This window comes from Meleagris gallopavo, unplaced genomic scaffold (assembly GCF_905368555.1).
Source record: "Meleagris gallopavo unplaced genomic scaffold, MGAL_WU_HG_1.1 scaffold_4, whole genome shotgun sequence".
Taxonomy (NCBI): domain Eukaryota; kingdom Metazoa; phylum Chordata; class Aves; order Galliformes; family Phasianidae; genus Meleagris; species Meleagris gallopavo.
The window spans coordinates 75,079-95,430 of record NW_028147018.1 but is presented as its reverse complement, the minus strand read 5'-3'; the positions used below and the strand labels follow the sequence as shown (position 1 = coordinate 95,430).

At 52.0% G+C, this 20,352-nt stretch overlaps 3 protein-coding genes across 19 annotated transcripts; all 3 read right to left on the bottom strand.

Moving 5' to 3' along the window:
• Positions 1 to 1,229: 1,229 nt before the first annotated feature.
• On the bottom strand, positions 1,230 to 13,626 carry LOC100547403 (caspase recruitment domain-containing protein 8). Of its 17 annotated transcripts, none has more exons than XM_085215090.1 (16): positions 13,541 to 13,626; positions 12,413 to 12,508; positions 8,028 to 10,376; positions 7,689 to 7,940; positions 7,365 to 7,415; positions 6,973 to 7,023; positions 6,302 to 6,352; positions 5,914 to 5,964; positions 5,165 to 5,319; positions 4,527 to 4,594; positions 4,174 to 4,394; positions 3,820 to 4,070; positions 3,447 to 3,578; positions 3,212 to 3,368; positions 3,011 to 3,055; positions 1,230 to 2,416 (listed from the first exon to the last, which is right to left on the bottom strand). In XM_085215090.1, exons 3-16 carry the CDS (start codon positions 8,320 to 8,322, stop codon positions 2,157 to 2,159), a joined length of 2,040 nt encoding a protein of 679 aa, XP_085071216.1. In that variant the 5' UTR covers positions 8,323 to 10,376; positions 12,413 to 12,508; positions 13,541 to 13,626; the 3' UTR covers positions 1,230 to 2,156. The 17 variants fall into 17 exon arrangements, with proteins under 17 accessions (XP_085071216.1, XP_085071218.1, XP_085071221.1 ...); XM_085215092.1 differs by having other exon boundaries at positions 8,028 to 8,484; XM_085215095.1 differs by lacking the exon at positions 13,541 to 13,626 and having other exon boundaries at positions 8,028 to 8,339; positions 8,424 to 8,502; positions 9,230 to 13,524.
• A 1,237-nt stretch (positions 13,627 to 14,863) lies between these two features.
• LOC146542007 (uncharacterized) lies at positions 14,864 to 16,726 on the bottom strand. The gene is made up of 2 exons (XM_085215127.1): positions 15,790 to 16,726; positions 14,864 to 15,254 (listed from the first exon to the last, which is right to left on the bottom strand). Exons 1-2 carry the CDS (start codon positions 16,687 to 16,689, stop codon positions 15,108 to 15,110), a joined length of 1,047 nt encoding a protein of 348 aa, XP_085071253.1. The 5' UTR covers positions 16,690 to 16,726; the 3' UTR covers positions 14,864 to 15,107.
• Positions 16,727 to 17,029: 303 nt separating this feature from the next.
• On the bottom strand, positions 17,030 to 20,352 carry LOC109365172 (coiled-coil domain-containing protein 81-like). Its single transcript, XM_085215081.1, has 7 exons — positions 20,238 to 20,352; positions 19,971 to 20,032; positions 19,370 to 19,523; positions 18,908 to 19,164; positions 18,625 to 18,710; positions 17,655 to 17,779; positions 17,030 to 17,142 (listed from the first exon to the last, which is right to left on the bottom strand). Exons 1-7 carry the CDS (start codon positions 20,350 to 20,352, stop codon positions 17,030 to 17,032), a joined length of 912 nt encoding a protein of 303 aa, XP_085071207.1.

Genomic DNA, 20,352 nt, shown 5'->3' with positions numbered 1-20,352 from the left:
AAATGTAGTGGAAAATTGGTGTGAAAGTTCAGCCTTTGCTGCTTTCCCACCAGTGTCCAGCTCTTGTGGGCAAACAGGAGGCATTACCTTTGGAGCAGTCCTCATTAAATGCATAGTATAGGTAATGTATACAAAGTAGCAAGTGTTTTTTTAATGATTTTTTACTATGAGGTATAAAAAAGAAAGTAACAATAATATAAAACCAGTGGGATATGTGGCCTTGTTGTGAAAGTAACACGTCAGTCTGATTCAGTGGCAGTGATTGCAATTCTCAGTGAGTTGTCAAGGTGTTTGTCAGAGATTCTTGATGAAATTTTGCTCTTTCTGTGCTTCATCCTTGAAAACTTTTGTTCACAAATGTACATACAGCCCATCAGCAGTGACGTGAGTATGGTGTGACTGCAAAACAAGGGGTGTTTCTCTCTGGTCAGAGGGGGCTTATCTGAGTCAGGTAAAGAGACACGATCAGATTTTTGATTGCAACTTTATAGATTTTGCTTGCAAATCTACAGAGAACATATTAATGTCGATAGAAAATGGAGTCACAAATAAACTAGTGGATTTTTTTTAGGCACTCATGTTGAAACCTATTCTGACATTCCTTTATCACAAAAGAAAACATGGCTGCATCTTTTTTGCTTCTCACAGGACTGTAAGCCAATGTAATAAAATGCATGAACTGGTTTGCAGTAACGTGAGCTGGCAGTGCGCTGTGCCCTCCCTGTCCCTGGTTGAAAGGAGCATTGCTGCATTGCAATGCAGGCTGTGCTGGGCCATGGTTTGGACATGGCTGTTCTAAACAGCTTGATGTCTGCCCTCCAGAAGTCCAGGATTGCAGTTTTGCTGACCCCCCTGTATCCCATGCAGACTATATAAACGCTTGCAAGATCCACCCCTTGGAGGCCCTAACTTTCACACAGACCCTATAGCAAATGAAAGCCCCATCTTATTGGCAACCTGTATCTTGTGGAGACCCCCATGGGGACCCCGTAACCCTTGGAGACTGGCCCCGCTGACAGTCTATACCTCATGAAGACCCTATACTCCATGGAGACCACATAATCCCGTGTAGAACCCACCTCCTTAGGCCCCACCCTGTCAGACCCAGCCCCCAACCTCACAGCTTGGGCCCAACGTGGCCGATATCCCAGATGGGCTTTTGTGTCATAGACATTACCACCTCCCACTCCCTTGAGGCCGACACAAGAATGGAATTATGTCAATAAGCATTTGATGCTGCCAGAATTAGGCACCTTTAATGTTGATCTTCTCACGCTGTTGGAGGTTATTATTGGAGAGATAATTCCCTGCCCTGGCGTGTTTGGGAATTACAAGAACTGAATGGCTGAATCATAAAGGTGGCTTTAAATGAAATGAGTTATATGATGATAGGGAAAACTGTCCCTGTACGCTTCTTTACCTCTGGAAGCAATTGCTGCTAACGCATTGCTCCCAGTGTCCACCGGAGAAAAGTGAAAAACAATGGGTTCACAGTCTCAAAGTTGGCCACCGAGGACAGAAAAGTGGAAAAAATTGATCACAAATAGGGGAAGAATGAGTGAAAAAGGAACAATTCAGCCCCAAGTGTGTCAAAAGTGATAATATTCTGGTGTCAGCAAGGAAGGGAAATTGCCCTGAAGTTGGTCTTTAGGCTCATTAAGGGCTAATTACTTGATAAAGCATGTACCATCAGTATGAAAATGAGATTGTAATGAGACAGAATCTTGCAGTCCCAGAAAGAGCAAGCCCAGAAAAGATGAAACCAACTACCCAATTAGAAACTATAAAAAGAGAACAGCTTGTAAACATCCATGTAGGAATAACTGTGCTTCTATCTCGGGTGGTGCTGCCTTAGCAAAAGATTGCCCAGCTCCTTGTTCTGCAGAATTAAGATGGAAACTTATGTGAAGGTTGTGGCTCTGTGTGCTGGCACACCAGCACAAACCTGGTCCCTGATGGGGATAACAGGATGGTTCTGGGGTCAGCGCTGTGGCAACAGGGACTAAGGGGGTGTTAAGGGGGAACTCCTGCAGGTTGGTTGGGTTAAAGACAGCCCAAGCTCAGGGCTCCCTGAGTCATTTAGAGCCCAACCAGGGGCTCATCTTCCCCAAGGCGTCCATGAGCTGAGCTCGCTCAGAACCTCCCTGAGATGGTTTTCACTGTCCCTGGAGGTCCTGGATGAGGTGACTGTTGGTATCCTTCAGAGCGTCCAGGAACAGATCCTTGCAGGTGACGTCCCAGCTGGGCGTGAAGCTGTAGAGGAGCCGCATCTGCTCCTGCATGGTGGGCATTGCTCGGATGCGCTGGTACTGCTCATTGCTCAGGACGTGCCCGTAGAGCCGGTCCAGGACAGTGCTGACAGATGTCACACGTTGGATCAGCTGCTCTCGGTGCTGCTCCACAAAATGCAGCCCTGCTATAGGGTGAGTGGTTGGGTGCTGCTGCTAAGTAGGAAACATCCTTCTGGTAAGACTGAAGGACCCTTATCACTGCTTCTTATTCGCTCTTGGCGTGGCAGATTAAGCCATCTCCTTCCACCTCTGCCAAGACTTTGCACAAGTGAACAGCCCAAACTCTTGGCAGAGCTCATCCCAGTCCTCCTAATCTCTATCTAGTTTCTGAAGTATTCTTTCCAATTTGACATTGTGCCCTCACGGCCTTCCCTTCCAGCTCTCTGGGGGGGTTCTTGTTAGGGAGAACAAAGGCAGCCCAGAACTCACCTTTGTGTTGGGCCTGGAGAGAAGAGGATGGCTGGTGCTCCGTCAGTGATGGATCTGCAAGGTTGGGGGGCAGGAAGAAGCAGGTTCATTGGAAAGCCATGGGAAGCATTTTGGGGATGTGGCTTGTGCCCTCATGCTGTCCCATTGGCCTGGATGTTGGACTGGGATGTAAACATTTCCTCATGAACGTGTCGGAAGCCATGCTGAGCAAGAAAACTCTCTCTCCACATTGGATTGACCAAGACCTGGACCTCCAGGCCAAACCCCCTCACCCTAAAGGAAGAACATACCTGAGTACGAAGGAGGAGAAGAGGCAGCTGGAGGCTCAATGTCCCCTAGAGAAGAGCAAAAAGGAGAGTGGAGGGTACAGATTGAAAAAAGGAGGCTTGGTCGCACACCCTGACAGACGTCAGCAACCCCTGCTCCCTTCCCAAACTTGTATGAGGCCTCAAGTCCTCACTGAAGCCAGGGCTGCTTCATGTCCTTCCTACCTGCCCTCAGGAAGGCAGCCCACAGTGGGTCACACTCCTTTTCACCCTCCTGGGCGACCTTCATCAGCGAGAGCTGCATTCCCTCCTGGAGGTCCTTGTTGTAGATCTCGGTGTGGAGCTGGCGGCTGTCTGATGTCAGGTAGACGAATTTCAGCTCCTGGCAGAAGCAGGTTGGCATGTCAGTGCATTGCCATCCTTCAGAGTGATCAGTTGTGAGGCACGTGGCCCAACTTACTTGAGGGTTTATCTCTGCTTGTGAAGGACCAGATACGCGGTACCACGTGTTAAAGTTCAGCGGTCGTTTGGTCTGGGGAGGTTTGTTCACCAAGAGTGAATGGCCTCGTCTCTTCTCATCCTTGTCCACCACCTGCAAGAAGATTGCGTGGGGAGAAATGATGATGGGAGAAGTGAGAGAAAAGCAAGGAGATAAAGCGAGTAGGAAGAGCTACAAGGAGATGTGGTGAGCAGGATTAGCATCGTGACTCGTGGGAGCCTTTTTGCCAAAGGCTTGCTTCACATGAACCCAATCTCTCCATGGAGGAACCCATCTCTTGACTGCGCAAACATGTGAGCCACAAAATCAAATATGGAATCAGAGCTGCACTCACCTTTTCCAGGCCGTGGTTGTTGGGGATGAGGTAGAGGTGAAGGGTGATGTCGGCAGCCCTGATGACACGGTAGAGCAGCACAAGGGAGTGCACGGGGATGAAGGGGAATGCGGCAGAAAGCAAGATGACTCCCATGGGGGAGAAACTGGGGTCCCTCAACTCTGCATGGAATGGCTTCACTGCATCAGGCTTCTCCAGGAGCAGGTTCCCATTGACGACATGGCCGATACGCATCTCAGACACATTTCCCTCTGTGAATGGTCAAAACGTGTCACAGATCAAATTGCCCGGGGAGAGTGCTGATGTTCCCCCAGGGCTGTTTTAGCCACCAAGCCATCATCCTCACTGCGTTACCTGTGAGACACAGGAAATGAGGGAGATGAATGGCCTCGACAGCACCCAGCATAGCACGGATGTCGAACACCGGTCCAGCCTCCATCCATCCAGCGGGGATCCCATCAGGCAGGTGACGTTCCCAGAAGGAGTACTCGTACTCAACAGTGGTGGCTGTCCTCACCAGGAACTTGAGCTCTGTCTCCGCACAGCGGAAGAAACCAGCCCGAGGGAAATGAGCTCTGTGCAGCATGGAAGGAGAGGAGAAAGAGACTGTCAGGCTGGACACCTGGCTGCGGGATCACCCTGCCTTCTTTTTTTTTTTTTGTTGGCCATTTCTCAGCACAGGGCACTCCCAGCCACCACGTGCTCACCTGTATGTCTCCTTCTTGCCTTCTTTGCCTCCAGTAATCTCTGGCTTCACCACTTCTGCCCCGTCATCCTGAAGAAGCATAGAAGCACAGACATGTTTAGGCTCAGTATCGGGGCTGGTTTTGCTTAATGAAGTCCTCATCTCTGGAGGGATATAAGAGAAGTGTGGATGAAGCATTTAGGGAAGTGTATAGTGCTGGACTTGTTGTGTTAGGTGATGTTTGGACTTGATCTTATGGCTCTTTTCCAGCCTACATGATTCCATGAATTCTGTGATTCTGTCATTCTATGAATCTATGATTCTTTGATTCTCTCTATCACGTTCAGGCAGGTTAATGGCTGGACCTGATGACCTGAGAGGTCTCTTCCAACCTTAATGATTCTAGAATCATATGACACAGTCCAAACCCTCCAGCAGGGCCACCCAGAGCAGGTTTCCCAGGCCAATGTCCAGCTGGCTTTTGAAGAACCTCAGAGAAGGAACTGTAGAACCTCTCTGGGCAACCCAGTGCCCTCAGGCTTTCCTCATGGCAGAAGTGCTCCAGGCCCTGAATCCCTGGTAAGAAACACCAGAGACGGGAGCATGCAAGGGTGGCCCAAAAAACCTCTCTGAAAAGAGCAGGAGAGCCCAGCACCTTACCTCTTGCCAGGGACATGCCATGCATTTGGCACCTGAGCGTGCGCCACTGTCACTCTCCATGTGTGGGGGCTCATGTTCTGGAGGTGTATACGGTGTGAGCAGATTTTGATTTCCCATCAGTTTTCTCGAATTTGTGTCTGTGCTCCCAGATGTCACTGTAAAGTAACACAGAGTTATCTCCTGTATCTCTCCATCCCCAGAATCTGCAACGGCCTCTTCCCCTCTACTCTGTGCTTGCATTTCCATCGTTATCATAGAATCCCAGAATCATTTGAATTGGAAGAGTCCCTTAAAGGTTATCTAGTCCAAATCCCCTGCCATGAACAGGGACATCTGTAGCTAGATCAGGTTGCTGAGTTCAATCTGACCTTCATTGTCTCCAAGAATGGGACATCCACCTGCTCCCTGGGCAACCTGTGCCAGTGCACATTTTACAGAATCTAAATCTTCCCTCTTTATTTTGAAACTATTTCCCCTTGTCCTGTCACAGCAGACCCTGCTCAAGATCAAAGCAGTTCCTAACAAGAGAAATGCATTTGGGAAAAGGATGAGGGACTTGCTTTGGCCTGTGAAAACTGCAGAATCATAGTATCATCCTGCAGTGCTGAATGCATAACTGATAGGGGGGAAGCAAATGCCAATGTCTGGGCCCTCGTACATCTTACTGCACAGATTGGAATGGGAAGGGATACTGGGAGGGTGATGTCGTTCAGCAAAGGAGTGACAGTGCTGAGCAGATCAGAGCTCACCTGCTTCTTCTATCCCACCTGGATAGCTCACAGAACTGGACAAGCAGATCTCTGCAGGAGAGAGGAGAGACCAGTGTGAGGTTGACATGTGCAGGGTGAAGTGATTGTCTTGATTTCCTAGGGAAAGGCTCCTTGGGGCAGAGCAAAGCAACTCCTAACTCCTAGAGAAATGCATTTGGGCAACAGGAGGAAGGAGTTGCTTTGGCCTGCAAGAACAACAGAGTGTCATCTTGCAGTTCTGAGAGTACAGCTCAGGGAGGGGAACCATAAGGCCAAAGACTGTATGAATCCTTGTCCATCTTACTGCACAGATTGGAATAGGAGGGGACATTGGAAGGAGGATGTAGGTCAGCAAAGGAGTGACAGTGCTGAGCAGATCGGAGCTCACCTGGTACTTCCATCCCACCTGGACAGCCCACAGAACTGGACATGCAGTTCACTGCAGGAGAAAGGAGACCAGTATGAGTTGACGTGTGCAGGGTGAAATGATTGTCTTGATTTCCTAAGGGAAGGCTCCTTGGGGCAGAGCAAAGCAGCTCCTAACGAGAAATGCAGTGTATGGAGACAGGACAAGGGGGAACGGCCAGAAACTGCAGCATAGGAAGTTCTGCACAGATGTGTGCAAGAACTTCTTTAGGTGAGGTGACGGAGCGCTGGAACAGGCTGCCTAGGGAGGTGGTGGCATATATATTCAAGATATGGCGTAAGATATTCAAGACCTGCCTGGACACCTACTTGTGCCACCTGTTGTGGGGAACCTGCTTTGGCAGGGGGTTGGACTCGATGACCTCTGGAGGTCCCTTCCAACCCCCAAAATTCTGTGATTCTGTGATATGGATTTGAGCAACAGGAGGAAGGAGTTGCTTTGGCCTGCAGGAACCATAGAACCATAGAGTGTCATCCTGCATTGCTGAGTGCATAGTTCAGAGAGGGGAACCAAAGGCCAAAGACTGTATGAATCCTCGTCCATCTCAGTGCACAGATTGGGACTGGAGGGGACATTGGAAAGGTGATGCAGCTCTGCAAAGGGGTGACGCTGCCAAGTAGTTCAGAGCTTACCTGGTATTTTCATCCCACCTGGATATAACACAGGACCGGTCCAGGAGATATCTGCAGGAGAGAGGAGACAGTGGTGAGGTGCAGACGTGCAGGGTGACCTGAGTGCATTGATGCCTTTTGAAAGTCTCACTGGGGAAGAGCAACATAGCTCCTAACTGAAAGAAGTGCATTTGAGTAACAGGAGGAGGAACTTGCCGTGGATTGCGAGAGTTAAAGAGAGTGGCATCCTGCAGCACCGAGTGCATAGCTCAGGGAGGAGAAGCAAAAGCTGAGGACAGCCAGGATCCTTGGCCATCTTAAAAGGGATTACTGCATAGACTGGGAAGGAGGGGATGCTGGGAGGGTGATGTAGTTCAGCAAAGGGTGACAGTGCTTAGCAGCTCAGAGCTCACCTTGTTCTTCCATCCTACCTTCTTCAAAGCATGATTCAACCCTGGTATCTGCTGCAGAAATTAGACAGTGGTGAATAAATGTAGGATTAAAGATCCACTTTACCAGTCACGAAGCTCAAAGCATGCATCTTTCTCAGGTGCTCTTAACATTCTCTCCCACATCTGCTGGGGACATCTCCCACACCAGCTCCCATAGAAATGTCTCCTGTCCAACCCAGGGACAAAGGCATACAGATGCGCCCATGTTCCCCCCATTCTGCTGAAGGCTTGGCCTCTGTTTGGACATATTTCTCAACTGGGGAGATTATCAGGGTACATTCTTACCTATATATTGCAAGAAGACGGAGGGATTATTTCTCATCAGTACATCATACAGGCAATATTTGGCTGTGATGTCCCATGCTGGCACCAGTTCATAGAGCTTCTGCATTCTGTTCAGGTTGGTGCTCTCTGCCATGATGCTGTCATGCTGCTCAGGGCTCAGCACACCTTCCTGGAGGAGTTCCTTCATGGTCCCATCCACGTTATAGACTTTCTGGATTAGGAGGTCGCTGCTCCATTCAACAAACATTGCCCCTTGCAGAGAAGAGGAGGAGGAATTTGGTGATTTGGTGACTCAGTGCTGCTGTGGCCCATTCCTGGACCTCATCTCCCTCAGCTCACCCTGGTTCAGCTTGTCCAGGAGATCGTTGGCCAGGGCCATCCATCCCATGGCCCACAACACGTCTGCTGTCACCTCCACACAGTGGGACTGCCCAAAGTGGCTGTACAGCAAGCTGGCGAGCGCTGCTGGCGACAGATCCGCCACACTCTCCAGCTCAATGCACTCGTACCCCTCCTTAGGCTGGATCTTGCTGAGTTCAGTCTTGAACTCTGTGAGAGCATCCTTCCCCAGTTGCTCAAGGGTGTACCACAGGAGTTCGGCCACTGCATTCTCCTCACTGCCTCCTGATGCCATTGTTCACCACAGTGCTGCTGCAGAGAGGTGCTTGCAGTGAAGAGGCTTCGGGAATGCAGTTCTTTACAGCAGGAGCCTTTCAGGATATTTGGAACTCTCACCTGATTCAACGGGAACGAGAACTTTCTTCTGGGAATTCCTCTGGAATGACTGGTTACCGTCCTGTGGTTACAGTAGGAGCTTTCATGAAAATTTTAGGACCAGAGGCAAGAGCAAACAGCTGTTAGACTCCTCACCAAGGGTCGCTCCTGAACCATTTGGTGAAAAGTGAGAACCTGGGTCTGACTGACATTTATGTTGTGTTTGCTTTGTTTAGAGTTAGTGTAACTTGATAATTTAGCATAATCCAACAGATGGTATTCCACCTGGCAGTGCTAAAGGATCACCTAAAGCCCAATAATTTTGAAAGGTTAATTATACATACAACTTAATTTCAGAGCTCAAGTTGTTTAAAGGAGCAGTCTGCATCACATCAAGCCAAGCCAAAGTATTTACAATAGCTGCTTCAAGTTCAGCAGCTCCTAATCCTGGAACAATGCGTGCACAAAGCGGTGGAGTTTTGTTGCTCTGTCACAGTCGCTGTTTAATCATCAGTGTGGAAACAATTACTTCCCCACTGCATTCCTCCCAGCTCCTCCAGATGTTTCTGTTCCAGCCACTCTCACGCACAGCTGTGCACACCCTCATGGGCTCACAGGGCATTGGGATTGTCATGAGCCACACTTATCCCACTTGGGCATCCTTGGCAGGTCTGAGGACAGACCCCAGGGCTCTGGTTACAAGCTGAGTGTCAGCAATACATAAACATTCTAGCAAGCAGCACTGCTTACCATTACCTACAACTTCTAGCACTTAGCTCAGCTTTCTTACCACCTAGAATCCTTAGCTCCCCTGACTTTTCACTCACCCAGACCCTCGGAGATTGGCTGTTCATCAGCATGCGAGGCAGAATTTATCACCTAGACTCAGACTTCCCGGGATCACGAGTCACTCAGTCAATCCTCAGAGGAGGAAGACGAAGGTGAAAGCATCCCTGGGCCCCAAGGGACCACAGGCTTTGCAGCAGCTGCGGTCTGAGCTCCACTCAGGGTGTTCTGGTGCTGGGTGTTCTGCTGCTGGGTGTTCTGCGCAATCTATCAATTTTGCTTTCACTTCTGGTCTTTGAGCATTCTTACGGGAAGAACTCTGCTGCCTGCAGGATCCTGATCCAAAAGGAGTGTTCCCAGAGCTGGATGACACAATGGAGGGGAAGGAACTGGAGTGACACGTGAGGGGTTGTTTCTGTGCACAGCTTTGTGCGCTGGCGTGGAATCAAGAAATCAGAGAATCCATACTCAGAGAATCAGAATACAATAGCAACTCCAGAAAAATCGCTCGAGTGCTGTGCTTCGAAGCACACAGGCTGTTGGAATGCTGGAGGAGAGAACTCCATCCTCACAGAGAGCACACATTTCCAAATTTCTACATGTAAAGCCCTGTGTTTGTTGCTGTTGTATTTTAACTTTAGCTTCCGTGTTTTTGCTGCAAATGAAATTTTTGAATATGTATTCTTGGTGTGGAAAAAGAAGACAGAGCAATTGCAGGAAACAAATGAGGTAATTTTATGTTTCTCCCGTGGAGCATTGGCACTGCAACGTGCAAGTCTATGAGGTCAGGCTCCTGGGATGCTCTTTTTGTTTGTGTAGTGCATGTGAACAGTCTTTCTTCCACAAATCACGCCAAAGAATGTGGGAATAGAAGAAAAACTGTTCAGAGCAGCAGCTGTGGAGCAAGATAAGCAGCGTGAGAGCCTTTAGAAGAAGAAAGAACATCTGACAGCTCTGATTGGAGAAGAGCCTGCAGAACGGTTGAAGAGTGTTTTGCAGAACGCTCTGTTCACACAGAGTAGAGTATATTCACACATCAATAGAATAGTGCTTAACAGTAGAGTAGCAGCTTTTAACCACACTGGTGTGCTGTTGCGTTCCTGAGAGTCCAGAGACTTCCCCACAAAAGGAGGTTTTGAGAAGGGCACGGCGGTGCTGGATTCCTTTCAGGAAATTTCAGTTTCCTCCCTGTATTAAATTCAGTATTAGAAATAGAATTTAAAATACATCTTTTGAGGAAGTAAACCTCTGAGGACTTGTAACGTGCAGTGCTTTGATTTTTGAGATAACCCGTTCCATAAGCAGTGCTGAGTGACGCTGTTCAATGCCAGCAGTTGTGAGCTTGCTCCCTGCAAAATTTCCCTCTGAGGGAGAGAGGAAGCAAAATGTGATTTTGTGCCCACCAGCTCCTGTTAATGCTGCTTTGCTTCTGCCCAGCACAAAATTAGGACTGCAAAGGTGCTGTAAGGCCACACGTGGAGAAATTAGAAGGGCAAAGCACAGCTGGAGCTTCACCTGCTTTCTGCCATTAAGGACAATTAAAAATGCTGCTCTAAATATATGAGCAACTGAAGGAGGACATAGGAGAATTCTCATCCTCTATGAGATGTGGGGGAAATGCAGGGAGGAAAAGGCTGAGGTCCTTAGTGTCTGCTTGCCTGAGTCAAGTTCTGCGAGGATTCTACGATTCCTTGATTTCAGAGTACTTCAAGTGCAACTAAGGGTAACTTTTCCTCCATTCTATCACAGTGCTTTGTATCTTGACTGTATTTCTAAGATCGTAGATGCTATGATGTTTCCACGATCATTCAGCACTTCTAGATTCTCCAATTGTATGATTCACAGAATCACAGAATTGTAGGGATTGGAAGGCACCTCAAGAGATCATCGAGTCCAACTCCCTGCTAAAGCAGGTTCTACACAATAGGTTGCACAGGCAGGCATTAGGATGGATCTTGAATACCATCAGAGACGGGGACTCCACAGCCTCTCTGAGCAACCTGTTCTGCTGCTTCATTACCCTTACTGTACAGAAGTTCTTCCACATGTCTGTATGGAACTCCTTATGTTCAAGTTTCAGGCCGTTGCTCCTTGTCCTACCACTACACACCAAGAAGAGCCTGGCCCCTACCATTTGCCTCCCACCTCCCTTTAAATATTCATAAACATTCATCGGAACCCCCCTCAGTCTTCTTTTCCCCAGGCTGAACAGGCCAAGGTCACCCAGCCTTTCCTCACATGGGAAATGCTCCGTGGGAGATGCTCCAGACCCTTTATCATCTTTGTCACCCTCTGATGAGCTCCTTCTAGGAGATCCCTGTCTTTTTTGAACTGGGGAGCCCAGAGCTAGTCATGCTATTCTAAATGTGGCCTCATTAGGGTACAGAAGAAGGGGAGGATCACCTCCCTTGTCCTGCTGTCCTGCTGGCCACGCTCTTTTTAATGCACCCCAGGATGCCATTGGCCTTCTTGACCACCAGAGCACACCGCTGGCTCATGGCCGACCTGCCATCCACACCCAGGTCCTTCTTCAGAGCTCCTCTGCAGCAGCTCACGCCCCAACCCGTACAGAAACACGTGTGAGAAACACCCAGCTTCAATAATTTTTGTTCAGGCAAAGATTTCAGTGAAGCAGCAAAGTTGTTTTTTTGTTGTTGTTGTTGTTGCAACAGTAGGCATGCACCCCCTCCTAACATGGGAGAAAATGCCACTGGACAAGTGAAACACTTCTCACTATATATCCCTTTCTCCCATCACAGGAGACACTTTTCTGTTTCCCCACTGGGTGGGTACTCCAGGCTTACCATCCACACGATGCATGTATTAATCCATTTTTCCATATGAGGACTATCAGCAACCTACTGTTTTTAGGATCATTTTGTCCATTTCTATGGACATTGGAGGGCAATATTTCTTGAAACTGTTAAACCTGTTTTATCCTGTGCCAGGCTTTCCTTCCCCTGCTCTGTATTTTGCCTTTCTTTATTACACATGAAAGCCATGTTTAAGAAGAAACCCAGGTCAGAAAATACCTGAAGGTTACTCAACTCCAATTCCTGATTTATGATACCTATTATGCTGTGCCAGCAAGCATAAATTTAATTATTTATTTACATTTACATTTATCTAACAGTCTTTCCCACATGTATTCCTTTACAAAAGCTTGCGTTGTTCATCTATGATCACAGTGGGTATTGCCCAAACTCTCTGGATTAATTTCTTACCACGGTCAGGGCATCACAGTCTCCACTCTGTCCTGCTGCTCAGCATCTTTATTGTGAAAAACAACCTAATCAGCCGTTTTAACCTACGCAGCCATTCTGTAAGGAAATCGTAAGTTCAGTAACTTGGTACTGGAAGTTTCTACTGCAAAAACATGACCTGTCACACGTGCATTTATTTCTCCACAGGTGAGAGACTCTACACTTGCTCTTGTTAAACTTCACCAGGTTCCTCCCTGCCCAACTCTCCATTCTGTTCAGGACTTGCTGAATTGCAGGACAGCCTGCCAGTATGTCAGCCATTCCTCCCAGATTTGTATCAGATTTGCCTCAACCATACCGGGGTCATTGATGATGATGCTGAACAAGACTGGACCCAGCACTGACTCCTAAGGAACACCCCCAGGTGCAGCTAGATGCCAATCCTCTCATCTGTCCCACACTTTCTAAGGTTCATAACAAGGATGTCGTGGGAAACAGTGGCAAAAGCCTTGCAGAAGTCAAGGCAGACAACATCCACTGCTCTCCCCACACCCACCAAGGCAGCTCAGAGCCTTCCGTTGTGAGAATTTATTTGAATGCGCCCTGGGTGAGGAGCATTTGAGAGGGATTTCGCTACGGGGCTGGGGTAGAGAAAGGGCTTTGAGATAAGAGTAGGCTCCCTGTGCAACTAGGGCTGTGCAAAGCCTGCCTAATGAAGCCGAAGGTCGCTAAAATTCCCTTCCGAGCCCTTTTCACATTAATCACAGCAGGGCTTGGCGTTAGACTTGGGCTCATAAAGGATTTCAGTACAGAACAGGGTTCTGAGAAAGAAACAGACCTGCGGGAGGGGTCGATGTCGGGAGACGGCCTCCATGCAGCATGCGGACCCCGGCCGCGCGCCACTGCCAGCCCCTCGTCCCGAGGGCGACAGGAACCCCCCAAAAAACAGCCCCGCGCCAGCCTCAGCCCCGCGACACCCCGCTTCCCACAGCCCCCAGCCACGAGCGGCCCCCAAACGCGCCCAGGCCTTCACAGCTCCAGAGGGACGCCCCGTATCCCCGCGGGACCCCGCAAGGACCCCCGTTCCCCATCCCGAGACCCGCAGCCGCTCCCGGACCCGTACCGCAGCCCCCCCCTCCCCCCGCTCACGTGACACGCATCCGAGCACCGCGCGTCGCCGTGCGATGACGTCACGCCGCCGCACGGCCGTCGCCCGGGCTCGCCCTCACTCGGCATGGCGGGCCGGGCACCGCCTGACCAAACGCGCACGCGCACGGCTCGGAGAGGAAGCCCGCCCCGCAGCTGAGTGACGGCCGCGGCGGCCAATCGGCTCTGCGGGCGCGGGGGGCGGGCACGTGCGGGCAGCCAATAACGGCCGCAGACGTCACGCAGCTCCCGGCTCGGCTCCCTGCGGTGGCGCGCGGTGTGCCGTAGGCGCGGCGCTCCCGTCAGAGGCGGCGGCCCGGCCGGGCTGCCCGTGCCCTCTGCCGCTGTCCCGCAGCGGAGGTGCCCGGGGGGGGCCTCCAAGCCCTTCCCCGGCCCTGTTGCCCTGCTTTGGACCCGCTGCAGCACCTCCACGTCCTTTCTGTAGTGAGGTGCCCAAAGCAGAGCACCGAAGTCCGGGTGAGGCCTCACCAGTGCCGAGTGCAGGGCAGGACGACTTCCCTGGTCCTGCTCAGCACTGCATGCCTGATCCAAGCCAGGATGCCGCTGGCCTCGGATTGTTTGTGGCAAGGCCAGGGGAAGGGAGATGTTGCAAGCAGCAGGGGATGCTTAATTGGTTTGGTGGTGATGTGCGGATCTCGCACTTTTTGTGGAGCTGCCTGCTCACTGAAATGAGTTACACGTGCGTCTTCAAGGTGAAAATCAACCTCTCTCTGCTGTCTCAAACCATCACAGCGTTTGACTAGACAAATGATGGCAAGCTGCGGTTGTGGCAAGCCAAGTTCTGCATTTTGATACAGTGCTAAGCACAGTCCTGTAAGCGGCAGAAACTAAGCAGCCTGGCTCTCCATTATCATAAAGGGATTTGAGAACAGGTTTCAAGATTCCCAAGAAAGGATGAATTTGTAGGTATATTTTTGACTCCGTTCAGTCAACATACAGACATAACCCGCCAGCTTTCAAATGGGATGTACGGAGTTGCAAACACACTCCGCATACAACTCCAAGAAAAGTGGATCGTGTGTCTGTACGGAACCATACTCAGACCTGTATTACCAGAGAACAAAGTCCTTTGCTTTGCAATCACCTTATTTGTGCCAGGCTGCAGCACAGGCCGAGTAAGGCAGCTGCTCAGCTCTCCTCCCCGGTTTGACAGAGGCTGTCCTCTCCTCAGGGCTCTCTCCCTTCCCCTGAGGCTGCCTGCAGCCAAAGAGCTTCTGCCTGGCAGGACCAAGTGCAGCACAGCAGTCTTTGGCTGGGTCGGGTGTGAGGCCAAAGAAGCGTGGAGGCTTCAGGCCAGCCAGAGGATGTGACGGCGCAGGTGACATCAGCCGGATTCCTGGAGCCTGTGTGTTGTCACACTGCATCTCCACGACGATGGTGGTCAAATGTGAACACCAGGCACGGACTCAGATGTGAAGGGTGGTCCAAATTATTTATTGCAAATTGTCAAATCACTTATATCCATTTAGAAGTTTCCTTTTTTAGCTTTCCTGTCTGCCTTTACAGCTTTCCCATCCACCTTTACGTGTCAAGAAAGTATTGCAGGCGCTTATCCACTCTGAGCTGTGAGCCGTTCCTTTTGCTCTTCTCTTCTTCTAGAGAAATCCTTGGTTCTCAGCCTTGCTTTCACATCCTGTTTATCTTGCTCCACAGCATCTGCTCTGAGAGTCTTTCTTGTGCTTTCACAGTCACGAGACTGACTGTACTCTGTAAAAGAAGAGAAACTCTTCTCACACTATAGCACAGGTCCGGGGAGCAGTTTGCCCACACACACACAGACCCCATCGGAGGCTTTAGGTCAGGACGCTGAGGGCAGGGCAGCCATTTCACTCCCTCTCTCTACCCCTTCCCTAGCAGGTGTCCAGCTGCAGTGTTTGGCTCCTGAGCGATGCCGCCCCCATCCCCAAAGCCCTTCTCTTCCCACCAGGGACGTGGAGGAGCGACGAGCTGGAAAGAAAGTCTCCTCTCTGGCCCAGAGCAGCTTCACGCTTAGCTGGGCCTTCCAGATGCTGCCAAATCGTGGGCCCTGGGGCGTTGGGTGTGTCAACAGAAGAGAGCGAGACACTGGAGAAGGAGGAACTCGCCTCTGGTGACGCACCAGCCCAAGGCTCCAGGGAGTGTCGCCATGCCATCCGTCAGAGGCAGGGGGTCTTGGGAGAGTCCCTGCTGTTCCTCCACCTCTGCCCTTGTACAGGGAGATGGCACCCCGGAATGATACGGATAGGAATCACGCACCTCTTTCGCGCCCGTCGTCGCTTGCAGAAGCGTGGTGGTGGCATCAAAAAGTTGGTGTCGTAGATGGGCTCCTCAGGCAGACTGTGCTCAGAGCTTGATGGTGACTGAATCACTATTTTGGGTATTATCATGGGAGCCTGGGCTCCGTGAGGGCGGCTCAGCTTCTCTTTGTCTGTGTCCAGCACTGTGCCATCACAGATTTTCTCTGCTCCTCGTCGTTCTCTGATGCTCTGAGATGCCACTGCCCGGGCTCGACCTGCCTCTGGTGCTGGGACTCTGGCTGGGTATTTGCCCAGGAACTGGCTGGTCAGTGCTGGTTTCACCGCTCCTCTTTCTTCCTCTTTGCACCTCTGAGCTCTCATCGCCTGTGCTGGACGCATTTCTGATGGTTTTGCTGTGGCGATGAGTTTGCCTTGAAACGGGCTGGTCAGTGCCGGCTTCACTGCTCCTTGTTTTGTGAACCATCGAGATTCCACTGCCTGAGCTCGACCTGACCCTTGTGCTGGAGCTTTGTCTGTGTGTTTCCCCTGAAGCTGGCTGGTCAGCACCGGCTTCACCGCTCCTCTTTCTTCTTTGCACCTCTGAGGTTCCACTCTGTGAGTGCGACCTGTGCCCGGTGCTTTCGCTTGGGCTGGAAGTTTGTGCTGACCTTGATTGGTCAGCACCGACTTCACTGCTCCTCTTTCTTCTATGCACCTCTGAGGTTCCACTCCATGAGTGCGACCTGTGCCTGGTGCTTTGGCTTGGGCTGGAAGTTTGTGCTGACCTTGACTGGTCAGCGCTGGCTTCACCGCCCCTTGTTCTTCTTTGCACCTGTGGGCTTTTGTTGCTGGACCCATCGGTGGTGCTGTGCTTTTGGTAGTGCCTTCGCCCTGGGTTTTGCTAGGCACAGCCATCTTTCTGGCAGAAGACACCGCTGGGATCACTGGAACTTGACTGAAAGAACAGAGCAGAGGGGGTCCATCTGAGTGAGTGATTTGGGGCCACATCCTGCAGCCTTGGCTGTAACGCAGCTTTCCCCACGCAGAGCTCACAGGTTACGCTGGGGCTCTCCTGAGGGCCGGAGAGGGGTCAGCACTGTGAAATGGGGGGATCCTGGCAGCCTCATCCCACCTCTCCATTGCTGCAGCCGGTGCTGCTGGGCAGCCCCAGACAGTGACTGTCAGAGGCTGGAGAATGGGCTCTTGCTGGGTCGGTGAAACGCCCCACGAGGATCCCAACCCCGAGCACCCAGTCTCACCTGGACACAGAGCTCTTCTGGTCGACCCTTGTTCCCTTCCCAGAGCATGTACCCTCTCTGCTGGTAATGCTCAAGCGGCCAGGTAAGGGCGGCAATTCGGGAATTTTCCCTGGAAGTGGGAAGGACAGATCTGGTCAGAGGAGACTCACTGGGAAATTGCTGTCCCTGGGACACGCAGAGGTGCTCGGGCCTGTCCCAAAGCACCTGAAGAGGGCCGCTCCGCTTTCCTCGCAGACACTCTCTCCAGAGACCTCTGTCCCTCTGTCCCAGCTCCTCCTGTCAGAGGAGGCTGTGATTTGGGCCTGCCTTCCTGGCATTTGTTTTGGGAAAGAGGAGCCGGTGGTGCCTGTGAGGTGACAGTCTCTTTTGGGGGCTCATTTGCTGGGGGGAGGACAGGGCCGAGGATCCCCCATCCTCCTGCCATGCCCAGGGCTGGGGGCACATGGGAACATCGCGCCCCGCATCTTAGATGTCATGAGGCTAACGTGTGGTTAGGAGAGGCTGTGGCGAGCTGGTGTGAATCACTTCACAAGTCAGAGCCTTTGGATGGTCACCGAGTGGGCATTTTCCCACCACAGTTTGGTTGTGTGGGGCGTGGAAAGGAGCTGGCTGCTGCTTTACCTTTCTTGCTCTGGACAAGAGGTGGCAAACCCCCTGCTTTCTCTTGCTTGCCCTCACCAGGGACTTCTCCTGAGGCCTTGGATGGTTTCCTGGGAGGTGGCTTGGGGACAAACTCCAACTGAAACCTGTACAAAAGGAGAAGACGCAGGTGTGACCCAGTGCTCCAGCAGCCCTTGCTGCTCACCGGGATTGCGTTCTCATGGGCAGATTTTCACATTGCATCAAGGCCCACTATTCTCCAGAGTTGTCTGTGCCCTGGTTCCAGGGACTGTCCTGGGAAATAGGGTCGCCCAGCCGAGAAATCCAGGCCACGATGGGGAGAACACGTCACCTAAATTCCTTCATCTCTCCCATCAGATCTACCTCCCAGAAATCTCTACAGTTCCAGGACGCGTAAAATAGGTGCCAAGTAGGAATTCTCAAAATGCCCACCTCTGGAGAGAAGGAAAAATCTCCGGGAGGGAACGCCCTGGATAATCTGCTCCCTAAGCAACGTGACCTGTGGCCTCAGCTGATAGCAAACACGCGGGGAGCCAGATATGCTGGCTTTAAGAGAAAACACTATGCTGATTGTGGAGCTGGGGGAAGGTCCCATGGCCAAATCCGGTGATTGTCCTGCAGGGATGGGGACTTGATGATACTATTGGAGCTGATAAAGGATCTCATTTTCTGAGCCAGTGTTTTCCACCTGTCTGTCCAAAAAACACACCTTCAAGAAATCTTTGCAAGACAAAGGTGTGCTTGACTAGGGTCACCTTCCCCAGCCCCTCTGACGTCTGAGGAGCAGCTGGAACACAAGAGGCTTTATTTTCCGCCAGGCTTGTCTGCCCATCCCGTGTGACAGGATGGAAACGACAGCGGCTGCCCTGAGTCCTCTTGGCAGGTCAACCGTGGTCACAAGGAGTAAACGATACCGAACGAGAGCTGAGCAGCTGCGTTGAGCAGAGGCTCCAGCCACAAGCATACTCACTCAGGAAAGACGACGACCCGGCCAGAGAGCGTCAGGGAGGCCGCCGCTGCCACCCGGGACACCACCATGTCCAACAGCCAGGGGACCTGCAGGGGAGGAACAGGGAGGTTGTGGAATGCCCTTGTGATGGCCGAGGCACTCGGGAGTGGAGGGCCCGAGGCAGGGAAAGCTGACAGCACTGTGGCTCTTGCCTGCGCGAGCAGCTGGCCAGGTCCTGGCAGGCCACACGCAGGCAGGTAAGGGCTGTGGGACTGCCCGGGCCAGGGAGAAGCCAAAACCTCACCTTGAAAACTGCTGTTTCTAGGTTCGCTTTCCCACAGACCTTCTCGAGAAAGTCATAGTAGAATTTCATTTGAACCCGCGCTCCTTCCAAGATGAGGACTCCTATGTCCTTCAGGACAAAGGCAACGTTCTCCCCCTTCTTCAGGCAGCGGGAGACGAGAGATGTGGTGCCACATATGCAGATCTCCCCTCTCTGCCGGCTCACAGAGGCAGCTGCGGCCACCTCAGTGTACTTGAGGGTCTCCGCCTCCTTGCGGCCTGGAAAATCGCACAAGAGAGTCGGAGTCGGTCATTTAGCAGCCCTTGTGCCCGTGCTTCTGAGTGCTACTCATTGTATGTGCCAGCCAGGACAGCCTTGTGTTTGGGCTGGCTCCACGGAGGGGGCCGTTTGCTTTGGGCAGTGGAGGCAGTCGTCCTGTTAGCTCTGTCTGTGCAGCCAGCAGGAGTTTAATTCTCCTCCTACCTGGCAGGAATTCCTCATCACCCATCAGACCGTGGACGTCGAGAAGGTTCCTGGCCAGGCGAAACGCCGGCCACTTCACAACCAGGGTCTCGTCCTTAGTCTTGATCTGTTTGGAGACGATGTCGAAGGAACCGAAGGTGGGAATTCGGACCCCCTACACACGTGAGAGAGAACGGAAGGGCCAAAGGGTCAAGGCTGAAGGAAGGGACCAGAGGTTGCCTTGTGCAGGGACTGTGCTTCACGTCCTGCCACGTCCCCTGCCGCTGTTCCCAGGTGCGGGCCGGGGCAACTGGGAGAGGTTTGGGAAGGAGCTGCCCAACCCTCTCCCTCCCGCTGCCCTCCAAACTGCAGCACAGCAGTCCTGGCAGAAGCAGCCTCGTGGAATCCAGAGGCTTCCAGCAACTGGGATCAGCCGCGAGATACGCCAGCAGCCGCCACAAGCGGTGCTGCACCTGTGGGAGGCCCGTCGGTACTTCACGGGGACTTTGGGGGGGAGTTCCGTGCTTTCCGGGGGGGGAAGAGTCAGTGCCTTGCGTGGCCCGGGGCCAAGGGGACTCCGCAGCCCTCCAAGCAGAGCAGCGGGAAGCGGGTGCTGACCCACCTTGTGCAGCAGGAGCTGTTGTTGCACACAGATGGCCACCGCGTCCCAGACGGCTACTCGCTCTGCGGGGCAAAGGAAAAACAGGTCACACTCTGCGTCTTCACTTCTCAGCACTCCCACTGCCTCAGAGCGGCAGATGGAAAAGGTCACCGCTGTCCCCGGCCCCAAGCAGAGGCAGTCCCGAGGCAGGCAGAGTGCTGGCTCTGGCCCGCTCGTTGCCAGGACCCGGTCGCAGCAGTGCCCTGTGGTGGCTGTGGATCCCCGTACCTTTGGCGGTGACATCTGGGCTTCTGGAGGCACGCTCCGTTGCGGGGCCATCCTCCCAGAAGCTTATCTTCTTCCGTATCACACGTGCAGATCGCTCCTTGTTGGCGCCAGCCAT